The sequence below is a fragment of the Cnephaeus nilssonii genome (assembly GCF_951640355.1).
Source record: "Cnephaeus nilssonii genome assembly, chromosome: 18".
Taxonomy (NCBI): Eukaryota; Metazoa; Chordata; class Mammalia; order Chiroptera; family Vespertilionidae; genus Cnephaeus; species Cnephaeus nilssonii.
This window is the reverse complement of record NC_137089.1, coordinates 9,283,270-9,295,412: the sequence shown is the minus strand read 5'-3', so window position 1 is coordinate 9,295,412 and position 12,143 is coordinate 9,283,270. Positions and strand designations below refer to the sequence as shown.

Below are 12,143 nucleotides of genomic sequence, written 5' to 3'. Positions count from 1 at the left end.
AATGTCAACTGTAATTGAAATTTTAAAAAACTTTAGGCTACATAACACTAAAAGTTCTCTACCTGTAATTTAAAAAGTTAAAAATTCTGCATATAAAGTTTCTTACAGAATTCACTTAAAATGGGCAAACTGTACAACTTCAAGAGAGGATAATATCAATAATAGTCAGCATCTATACAGTGTTTTGCCTCAGAGTCTATAAGTAGTAACTTCTCACTTAATTCCCACAAGAAGCCTATGAAATTGGATAATTACTACCACCATTTTATAGGCCAATCTCACAGTTTGACTTGCCACAAATCACACGAATAGTAAATGATAGTGCCAGGATTCAAATTCAGTTCTATCTAGCTTCCAAAATTTTTCAACTACACTAATGCAACTCCATCGTTAAGACTTACCTGATAGTTGCCAGATCTCAAACAAATATGGACTTGACTATATGGAGTTAACTGTTGAGATGTAATATCAGAAGAAGGTACGAGAACATCACATGCTTGACAATAGCCAGCTAGCCGCTTTTCATCTATGGTACAATGAAGAGATAATGAACCTATCTGTAAAGTAAGAGGTATATATCATTATCCATCAATGCAATAGAAACAATAGTCTAACACCCACTTAGTGCATCTGAACAATACAAGAAAATGCTAAAGAAAAATTCGGGGCTGGAGGAAACATAAAAAATATAAAGGTTAAAAGTTTAGAACAGGGGTCAGAAAAATGATTGCTCATTGGCCAAATCAAGCCTGTGGCCTATTTTTGCATAACCCTTGAGCTAAGAATGACTCTTTGGGTCTTAAAGGGAAAAAAGCAACAAATGAGAATATGCAACAAATACTGTGTAAGGTGCACAAAAGCTAAAATATCTACTATGTGGCCCTTTACAAAAAAGTTTGCTGACTCCTGGTTTAGAGTTTTCAGGCCAACATACACGTAGACATTGTCACTCTAAGTAGGTATGACAATTAAGAATCTGATTAACAAAGTAAACGTTGTTAGAAACTTATAATTTATAATACTTGGCAGAAATTTACAGAACAGAGAAAGCTCACTCTTCTGTCAACTAGAAAGAACAGGAATGCTTCTACCAAAACAGAAAAATTGTTTTAAAGACATTTTTTTAAATATAAAGCTTTAAATTACTCTCCCTAAATACCGTAAAATTAGAAATTTGATGAGTTCCCCAGGCAAAGTAAAATGGGGATTCCCAATGAGTCCAGATTAGAATTAACATAGATCTCTGGTGAATTTAAATGTTTTCTCTGGTGAGGAAAGGAGACTGAAGTGGGACATTTTCTAGGCACCAGGCATACAAAAACAGTTATACACTTCAAATTTCAGTGGTCTGAACCATAAAAAGAAAAACGCAAATGATAAACACTTGAAAAAGTTTATCCTTATTAAGAACTAAGAAAATGCAAAATTTTTAAAGATACCATATTCCACTCATCAAATTAGCAATTTATAAAAGAAACCCCACTGCTGATTAGAGTACTCTTAGAGAAAGGTATCCGGCAAAGCAATCTGGTTTACAGCCTATAAAAAATCAGTGGGCGCAGAGTGGCTCAGTTGGTTGAGTGTCCTCCTGTGCCCTAAACGGTTGTTGGTTTGATTCCCGGTCCGGGCACATACCCAGGCTTTGGGTTCCATCGCCAGTTGGGGCACTTACAAAAGGCAACCAATCAGTTTTTCTCTCTCTCTCTCCCACTCTCCCCTTTCCTCTCTCTAAGCATGTCCTTGGGTGAGGATTGGGAAAAATAAAGTAACCACTGGAAGTGGCAATTCTACCTGCAAGAATTTAACTTGAAAGCATCTAAAATCCAAAGAAAAATTTATGCTTGGAGATATAAAATTGCTGCTTTGTAATAAATAAAACCAGTAAACAACCTAAATGCCCTAACATCAGGGAAATGAAGCAAATCACAGAACAGAATACATTTTAAATGTCTATTCAAAGATTTAAGCAAAGTAGTATATACAGAATAAGCTTAATTGTATAAAAACAGCCCTAACCAGTTTGGCTCAGTGGATAGAGCGTCGGCCTGTGGACTCAAGGGTCCCAGGTTCGATTCCGGTGAAGAAAATAAACTAAAATGACAACAGGGGTTACTTCCAGTCAGTAGTGGTATAGATTTTAACAACTGTGTTCAGTATTTTCTTTTTAACTTGGCAGAGTTACTACTACAATAAACACTTACCGTTTATCAAAAAAATTAAAGCCAAAAACGTACAATATTGTGAAGGATTGAATATCATGTGTCTGGTATGACCGTATTTACCTCTGCAATTAGTTCTTTGGTTCTAAAAAACTTTTCTCTGGCATTTTCATAGACAGCTGAATTTGTAGAGCCTTGCTGGAAGTATGCTGCACCCAAATCATAACACACCTAAAATGGTAATGAACACCAATTTGCTTAATTTTTCATGTACTTAGAAGCTGACAAAATCCAAAATTATCTTTATCTCAGCAAAACACAGGTACATCCATAAGAAAACAACATTTCAACGAGAAGTTAATTAATGACCTTCGTCACAAGCAACAGAAACCAATTCTTACTAAGCAGAAAATAGATTTATCGGTAAGATTTCAAGTGGCCTACAGAATTATTGGTAAGGTCAAAGCATCAGGCTTGAAAAACAAAGGGGCCAGGGAGGCAAGCAGTCAGGACAAGAACCAACTGGTCTAATGAGATACCATTGCAGCAGCTACCTCAACACTGGACTCCACAGCTCCTCTCAACCTTAGCCCCCAGTGCTAGAAACACTGAAAGAGGAACTGCATACGCCCTTGCTAGTCCTGACCCTGGAAACTAGATTTTACTATCACAATTGTTGCTCCTCATCATCACAATGGACTCTGTCATCCCCCCTTCACTGACTTACTAGCTCTTGATGCAGTCTAAATTAAATGTATGTGTCTGTCACACCTACGTGACATTCTTGCCCCCAAGCCGGGTAAGGCTAGAGAAAGCTAGCTTTTGGAATTTTCAGCTCTATTACTAGAAGCAAGCTCTGCCTCCTCCCACCAAATTTCAGATGGTAGAGAGTTCTTCTAAAATAGAAGAGGGGAAGAGATACTGGGGAATCACTCCAAAAGTGTGAGGAGGGGGCCCCGCTGGTGTGGCTCAGTGGTTGAGCATCGACCTATCAACCAGGAGGTCACCGTCCGATTCCCTATCAGAGCACATGTCCAGGTTGCGGGCTCAGTCCCCAGTGGGGGCGTGCAGGAAGCAACCCATCAATGTTTCTTTCTCACACTGATGTTTCTCTCCCTTCCTCTCTCTCTAAAATCAATAAAAGTATGTTAAAAATAACAGTATAAGTAAATAAGGCCTACTTTTTTTTTAAAGTCTAACACAATTGCCCAGCCAAAGTGGCTCAGTGGTTGAGTATCAACCTATGAACCAGGAGGTCACGGTTCGAGTCACGGTTCGATTCTTGATCAGGGCACATGCCCAGGTTGCAGGCTCAATCCCCAGTAAGAGGCGTGCAGGAGTCAAGCCAATTGATGATTGTCTCTCATCGATCTTTCTCTTTCTCCCTCTCCTTTCCTCTCTCTAAAATCAATAAAAATACACATATTTTCTAAAGCCCTAGCCAGTTTGCCTCAGCACATAGAGCATCAGCCAGCAGACTGAAGGGTGCCAGGTTCGATGCTGGTACCCCAGTTGCAAGCTCAATCCTTAGCCTTAGTCCCTGGTTATGGCACATGCAGGAGGCAACAAATCAATGTCTCTCTCACATTGATGTTTCTCTCTCTGTCTCTCCCCACCCCACCACTTTCTCTAAAAAATCAATGGAAAAATATCCTTGGGTGAGAATCAACAACAAAATAATAAATAATGGGATGATCCCATAAGATTTCCAACAATTTGACATGCACTAATTAAATACTGAAATAAATACCTGACACTGCATCTCCTCGGTTTTGATTTTCAATCCAGCTGTAGAGCTCTCGGTTTCTCCATTTACCATGCCTGGCTCCATGGCCAATAAATCTAATGTTCTCATTGTATGGACATAAAGATCCTTGTTCAATTTAAGGGCTGCCTCTAGTACCAAAATAGAATCAGAAGCTTGTTCTTTTAGCTATAAAAATTCAATAAACAAATTATTAAAATACAAAAATGGCAGCAATGGACTATATTAATCAAAACACATTTACAGGATGCTTAGTAGCTTAGTGTACTAAGTTATTAAAAAATTTTTTTAAATCAACTGAAATGCAATTAAATTTGTTGAAATAGTTACCTTAAAGTTTTAAAAAAAATTTGTAGATGCTAAATACAGAATTACAGATCATTGTAATTCTGTATTTAGCAACTCCCACATTTCTACTTTTATATTACTAGATCAATAAAAAAAATGTTGATTTTTCTAACTACAAACATAACTTAAAATATAAGTAATGTTTATCGTAAAATTTTTAGAGAATATAAAGATGTCATATCTGCTAAAGTATTATGAAATATTCGACAACAGAACTGGTAGTAAAGCACTCTATCATTAAGAATGAAAATCTGTACAAGTTACCGTATTAGCAAGCTGTGTTCAAACAGTGAAAACCTAAATGTCACTGCACCTAGACCTTGCCAACTCTCACATACCTAAGCTTAGGAGAAGCATCTAAATATGCTCTAAATGTCCCAGAATGTTAAAGTATAACTGATGCCAACACTCACCACTTTCAAAATATTTTCTGTTAGCTCTTTCTCCTGTTGCATCTGATTCATACTAAAAGAGAAATAATTGCAGAATACCAAATGTTACTCAAAGAACTGAAAATTCAAAACTTAAAAGCATCATCCTTGAAAACAAGATTTTAATAAAAATGTTTTCATGCTATTTCTTTTCATGCTTAAAAAAACAAAAACTCAATTAAAATGCTCATTTACCATTATTTTCTCATATGCTTCACATTAAAAAAAACAAACACCTCAATTAAAGAATAAAACTTACTGGCAGCAAAAACTTATTTATTTCAAGTTAGAAACTATGCTCTCTAGCTCCAAATTTTAATAAGCTGCCACCTGGCATTTAAGAATTAAGCTTAAAATTACAGATATGGCCCTAACTGGTTTGGCTCTGTGGATAGAGCGTTGGCCTGCGGACTGAAAGGTTCCCGGTTTGATTCCGGTCAAGGGCATGTACCTTGGTTGCGGGCACATCCCCAGTAAGGGGTGTGCAGGAGGCAGCTGATCGATGTTTCTCTCTCATCGATGTTTCTAACTCTCTATCCCTCTCCCTTCCCTCTGTAAAAAATCAATGAAATATATTTTTTTAAATTACAGATATGATCAAACTTTTGTAGTAACTCTTGCACTCTAAAACAATATTTACATATATTAAAATAGTTCCCCCCATAAAAACAAATATATCTTCAAGTAAATTTAATTAAATGAAAAAAAATCTTAGTATTTTGAAGGTCAGCTAATACTCAGTAAGATGAAAGGCACAATCCACAAAGCACTCCCCTTCTCTCAGAGCTCTGTACGCTAAATATCCAGAACACTACATGATTCTCTCACTCTCTAACTCCTCCAACTCCAGCTTCTGAGGAAGGCCTCCTGCCCTCCAATTTTCGCTCTACCACTATGTAGAAGTTATTAAAAATTTCCAAGTAAAGATTATATGAAAAAAGTGCCAGGTAAGAGTCACATCTGCCAACTTACACACTTAATTGAGGAGGTCCAGGTTTTGCCTGTTTGACAGGAAAACTACTTTGAACGATTGTCCTAATTGCCCTGAAGAAAACACAGGAAGAAGAAAATTTAATACATTATAAATGTCACTTCAATTATTTTTTCAAGTATTCCTTAGAAGATTCATAGTATAAATTACCGGGAGTTTGAATTAACATAAAAACTTTCTAAATCATCCACAATTATTTTAAATCAAAATGCTTTCCATCTATGCAGTCACAAGTTTTTTCCATTAGACTCATTTCCCAAGATCCTCTGAGAGAGCTATGAAGTAAAAGGAACCCTTAAATGCACACACCTGAAAGCTAAGTGAAATTAAACGGAGGCTGCCAACACATTTTAGGTTTATAAAAAAAGTTACCATTATGCTCTCCATCCTGGGAGCACACCTGCACCTTCCCTAACCCTTATTTACCCCCAGAGGCATGCATCTCCTGAACTTCAAGGGTCCCTACGAGACTTGAGACCAAGGGAGCAATGGGCAGCAGCAGCTCGACCCGCGCTTACCCCGGGACCCTGTCTCCAAGGCCCCCTTTTCTCTGACTTCTCAGCCAGCCAAAGCAGCCCCACCTAGTTTCATTTCTTTCCTATAACCTTTTTAAAGCAACAAAGCAATCCTGCATAGGCTCTCACCTGTTGCTTCTATCCTAAGCCCTTTCTTGTTTCACTGTCCCAGCTTTAATAAATGTACTCTCAAAAAATTTTATTTTTACCATCTATTGTAGAGAAGTATAGCCATGGCAGTGGTGGGAGGTAAAGTGGCCAGATCCATGTCTACATGCTTTGTCCCGGGAGGAACTTTACTGACGCACAGCAGTTCATTCAGCAGCATATTCAATACTGGAACAGACAAACTTAAAAGGAAGAAGCAAAGGTACATGTCTGCATAAGAAGCACGAAATATACAATTGAGTATCTTCACTGCAAAGAATTACATTGTTAAAAGGACTAAATCTACAGGGCCATCTTATTAATTTGTCTCAACTTATATGAAAACATCCAATTTTAAGATTTGAAAGTTTTGTATTTTGAAATAAACATAGAAAAGTAGACAGAATAATATAATGAATCCCCATGTCCTATCATTCAGTTCAGCAATTATCAACTGATGGCCCATCTTGTTTCATCTCTACTCTTACGCTCTTGCCTCCTTCCCATTTATTGTGAAGCCAATTTCCAATATTAAATTATTTCTTCCCTAAGTATTTCAGAATAGTGCTCCCAAAAAGTAACTCTTAACATATTTACAGCATTAATTGCACATCTAAAAATTTTTAAACTGCTTATTATCACCAAATAGCCAATCGATGTTCAATTTTCCAACTATCCCATAAACACACTTTTTTACACATTGCTATCTGTTGCTATGCCTCTTGAGTCTATTAATAGATAGGTTTCAGATTAAAGAATAAATTTTTAAAATTTTAATATGTTGCCCGGCCGGTGTGGTTCAGTGGTTGAGCGTCGACCTATGAACCAGGAAGTCACGGTTCGATTCCCGGTCCAGGCACAGGCCTGGGTTGCAGCCTCAATCCCCAGTGTGGGGAGTGCAGGAGGCAGCCAATAGATGATTCTCTCTCATCATGGATGTTTCTATCTCTCTATCTGAAATCTATAAAAATATATTTTTTAAAAATTTTAATATGCAATGCTAGAGAATAGGTGGTGCAAAAAATATTTAAGCACTGCTAATGAGAGTTATAAATTCACACAACTCTCTTGGAATGCAATCTGGCAACTTGTGCCCTAAAAATGTTTATACTGGCTGTGGCCAAAGTGGCTCCATGGTTGGCCCTCACACCAAAGGGTCTCTGGTTCAATTCCGGTCAAGGGCCCGTGCCTGGGTTGCAGGTCCAATCCCTGGCCCCAATCCAGGCATGTATGAGAGGCAACAATCCATGTGTCTACTTCACATCGATGTTTCTCTCCCCCACTCCCTCCCTTCCTTCCACTCTCTCTAAAATTCAATGGGAAAAAAAAAATCCTCGGGTGAGGATTAACAACAACAACAAAAATGTTTACACTACCTGATCCAGCAATTTAATGATCTAAACTATGAATGTAACTAAAAATTCAGATAAAATTTAAGGACAAAGATATTTAAGGGTTTGTGATTTATAAAAGTGAAAAAACTAGAAAACAAAATGACTGTCGATGAAGGAAAAGTTAATAAATTATACAATGGAATTACATAAAATACATAAAATAAGAAAATGTTCATGATATTCTGTTAAAACAGTATATAGGGTATGATCACACCTTGTTTAAAAATAAAGCAAAAAACCAGCAAAAATATTAAAAACACTTCTTTCTCCTCTCCTGTTATTTCCTATTTTCTGAATTTTTTCAAACTTCCTATAAGGTATTTCTATTTAAATTGTGAGAAGAGGATAAAGATAAATCATTTTCACGCTGGCTGGCGTGGCTCCCTTGGTGGTCATCCTGTGCACTGAAAGGCTGCTTGTTTGATTCCAAGTCAGGGCACATGCCCGGGTTTCAGGCTCCATTCCTGGAGAGGGTGTGCAGAGGCAGCCAACGTTTCTGTTTCTCTCTCTCTCTCTCTCTCCCTCTCTAAAAATCAATAAAAATATTTTTAAAATAAATCATTTCTAAGCATAGATTTGAAAGTATTACTTATTTGTAAACAAATAAACACTGATTCTAATAAGATATTTTGGGAGATAGTTATTGATTTGTGCCCAGTAAAATTAACTGAATTATTATTCAATAGCAAATAATTCATAATATTATGTAACATACCTTTTTTTTTTTTTAATCTTTACCCGAGGATATGTTTATTGATTTTTCAGAGAGGGGTATTGAAGGAGGAAAAGGAGAAGAGAGGAAGAAGGGGAGGAGAGGGGAAAAGGGAGAGAGAGGGGAGAAGGGGGGGAGAGAGAGAGAAAGAGGAAGAAGTGTGTGTGTGTGTGTGTGGCGGGGGGGGGGGGGGGGGGGGGAGTGGGGATCAGAGAAGCATCGAGTTGCCTCTCCAATGCTCCCCCGACCTAGGTATGACAGGAAGGCAAACACACCACCTTTCTGGGTATGGGCTGATGCACCAACCCACTGAGCAACACCAGCCAGGGTTATAGCATTAATTTTTATCCATTTTCTTCAGATATGTAAAAATTGAAACACTTAAAACCTTTTAAGTGAGAATTTTAGTCACCACATCAAATCATTATCACCATTAACTAAACTGCCTTGATATTAATAAAGTTTTTACTCTAAAAGGTGATTTAAATTCATCTAACACTCAAATACTTTCTTGTCAAATACTTGCATATTTTATCAAGAATATACAGAAAAATAACTTTCATTTTAAAGGCTGATATCATAAAAGCATATATAAAAATAAACCAAGCTATCTAAATAGTACTTCAAAATAAATTTCTTCTTTTTTACTCATTTTTAAAATATTTTTGGATCCCACCATTTTATTGAGGGCCTTCAGGTGAGGGTTAAGGACCGGGAGGACAAACCAATCTGGCATCCTCGGCCTGGCCAGAATCTCCCCAGCTTCAGAGCCACCAAAGCAATAAACTTCATTTGAATCTCGCATACCTTTTCTCTAATATGTCCAAGTCCCACTTCAAATGTGCAGCAACTTTAAGAGCAAGTAGTTTTAAAATGCGATTTCTCTTGTTATCAGGTGGAGGTTGAACTTGGTTTTGTTCATTAACTGAAGGTTTGGAAGCCTGTTCCAAAAACTGAACTATAAGTTGAACCGGTGCAGGATCTAGGATTTAGAAGAAAATAAACTCTTAAAATTAAGTTGTAATTAGGAAGATGCAAAGGGATTTACCGTTTTGGTTTATGGCAACAAAAGAAACCCAAGCAGCTGTGTAGCTGTAATGACTGCGGAATATGATACATAAGAATTGTACCTGGGGATAAAGGGGGAGGTCAGGAAGAGGAGGAGTAAAGAGGAAGGGATAAAGAGGAGTATTCAGCCCTAGCCTGTTTGGCTCAGTGGATAGAGCACCGGCCTGCGGACTGAAGGGTCCTGGGTTCAATTCCCCGTCAGGGCACATGCCTGGGTTGTGGGCTCCATCCCCATTTGGGGGTGTGCTGGAGGCAGCCAATCAATGATTCTCTCTCATCATTGATGTTTCTCTCTCTCTCTCTCCCTCTCCTTTCCTCTCTGAAATCAACAAAAATATATTTTTTTAAAAGAAGAGGAGTCTTCACATGCAGAAGAAAGCGCTTGCCAGGTAAGAAGGGCATGGCCACAGATTTCCAATCCAGCAAATAACCACTGTCCACATTGGAGGAAAGGGATGAAACCACTAGCATGACTGTGTTGAAACGTAATTCGTCTGACTTGCACCAGCTACCTCTCCACACCTGCACCACAGAGATAACACCCCTGACCGCACAGGGTTGTTAGGAACGAAACAATTCAATGAGACAACCTCTGAAGCATTAGGCACAGCGCCTGGCACCCGGAAGGCACTTAGCCAATGTTTGTCAAAAGCCATGAATGAAAAGAAGGTAACACAGGTGGGAAGATCACCCAGGTGAGCCGAAACCGGTTTGGCTCAGTGGATAGAGCGTCGGCCTGCGGACTCAAGGGTCCCAGGTTCGATTCCGGTCAAGGACATGTACCTTGGTTGCGGGCACATCCCCATGAAAGGATGCACTCTCAGGGCTGGCGCTCCGGAGGCTGTTCTGGGAGGCAGAGATAGTTAAGATTAAGTGGGCATAGTTCAGTTCCCAGAAAAGAGCGTGCTGAACTCCCCTTTAGTGCTTATCAGTAAATGTCCTGGTCTTTGTTGAAACAAATTAAAGACATCCTGGCTTCTAGTTTCTGTTAAAGCAAACTCCTGTTTTTACGAGCTTTCTGTTAAAGATAAAGCATTCCGTTCCCACGAGAACGGGCCATCTCCCCCACCTTTCCACCCCCACCTGCGTGTGGTTTTTGCCCATAAAAGCTTGTAATCAACCCTGGCTCAGGGCTCCGGTCAGCAGTCTCTTGTCAGAGTTGCTGCCTGTGAGTCCCTGCGCTGCGCTTGAATAAAAGAAACCTCTTGCTTTTGCATCAAGACTCGAGTTCGGCGTTTGATTTGGGGTCGTCGCTCTGCCACAGGGTCGTCACGGCCTTACACCCACTAGGGAGTGTGCAGGAGGCAGCTGATCGATGTTTCTAACTCTCTATCCCTCTCGCTTCCTCTCTGTAAAAAATCAAATATATTAAAAAAAAAAAAAAAAAAGATCACCCAGGTGAAGCACACCAACTCCGCACACAGTCGTTTTCCATCCGTGAAAGCCAGTCTCTCAGGCTGAACCAACCACATCTGGGTTCCAATTTTGAACCAGCAAAGTCCTGCCCAAGGACCTTCCCTCTTCATACCTTCTCTTTCCAGAAAATGCCTGGAAACCAGCCTTCCTCCCGGAGCAGCCCGCACGGCCTGGGATACTGATGGTTATCACCCTTACACAGAGTGGTCGGCAAACTCACTAGTCAACAGAGCCAAATGTCAACAGGACGACGATTGACATTTCTTTGGAGAGCCACATTTTTTAAACTTCTTCCAACGCCACTTCTTCCACATAGACTCGCCCAGGCCGTGGTCTTTTGTGGAAGAGCCACACTCCAGGGGCCAAAGAGCCGCAGGCGGCTCGCGAGCCGCGGTTTGCCGACCACTGCGACCATAACCATCTTGCAGATGGATAGCATTTCCCGTTCTTCAAAGATTTTCTCATTGTAAGGTGTAGCCCAACTTTGTAATACGTGATTAAGACTCAGTAAAAAACCCTCTCGTTGAGGAACAAAACAGTTAAATAAGAACCGAAGACCTCACTGGCGGCAGGATTCGCCCCGGAACCGTTGATTTCTCCCCATCGCCCCCCACGCCCGATCCCGGCCCCGGTTCTCCGAACAGCCAGGCTCCGCCACCCAGGCCACCTCCGAAGAGACCGCCGCGCAGGTGCTAACACCCCACGCGGTGAGAGGACCAACACCCGGGGGTCCAAGAGCCTGCTCCGCGCTCTCCTTCGGCCGCCGCGGGGGTGCCCCGCACCCGGACTTGCCTCCTGCTCGGCGAGGGGCCCGGGCTGCCCGCGGCTTCGGGGCCCAGAAAGCGCGGGGGGCCTGGAAGCCCGCCGGTTAGCCCGGGGGCCGGGCCCCGCTCCCGTCGGGCTGCAGGCGCCGCGCTTACCCGGGCAGGGCTTGCGGAGATGCTTCTCCAACAGCGACTCCTCCAACAAGAACTCGAACCAGCAGGTCTGCGGCGGGGTGCAGGGCCGGCTGGAGGTGGCCGCCTCCCGGTCCGCCGCCTCCGCGCTCATCCTGCCCCCGCCGCCGCTCCCCCCAGGGACGCTTCCCGGCTCCAACCTGACACTCGGACGCGGGCCCGGGACTGCGACCCGCCGAACCGCTGGGAACGGGGATGCGCTCGGACCCTCCCGGAACCCCGCACGACTTAAGATGGCGGC

General features: G+C 41.1%; 1 protein-coding gene across 1 annotated transcript in view; it reads right to left on the bottom strand.

The window, feature by feature from the left end:
• INTS8 (integrator complex subunit 8) overlaps window positions 1-12,143 on the bottom strand; it is a 45,134-nt gene extending 32,991 nt beyond the window's left edge. The window contains exons 1-8 of the mRNA XM_079796084.1: window positions 11,867-12,143; window positions 9,270-9,444; window positions 6,419-6,559; window positions 5,676-5,747; window positions 4,686-4,737; window positions 3,910-4,092; window positions 2,283-2,390; window positions 402-557 (exon numbers count right to left, since the gene is read on the bottom strand). Coding sequence (XP_079652210.1) covers window positions 402-557; window positions 2,283-2,390; window positions 3,910-4,092; window positions 4,686-4,737; window positions 5,676-5,747; window positions 6,419-6,559; window positions 9,270-9,444; window positions 11,867-11,996 — 1,017 coding nt within the window. The 5' untranslated portion in view covers window positions 11,997-12,143. The remainder of the gene's footprint in view (window positions 1-401; window positions 558-2,282; window positions 2,391-3,909; window positions 4,093-4,685; window positions 4,738-5,675; window positions 5,748-6,418; window positions 6,560-9,269; window positions 9,445-11,866) is intronic.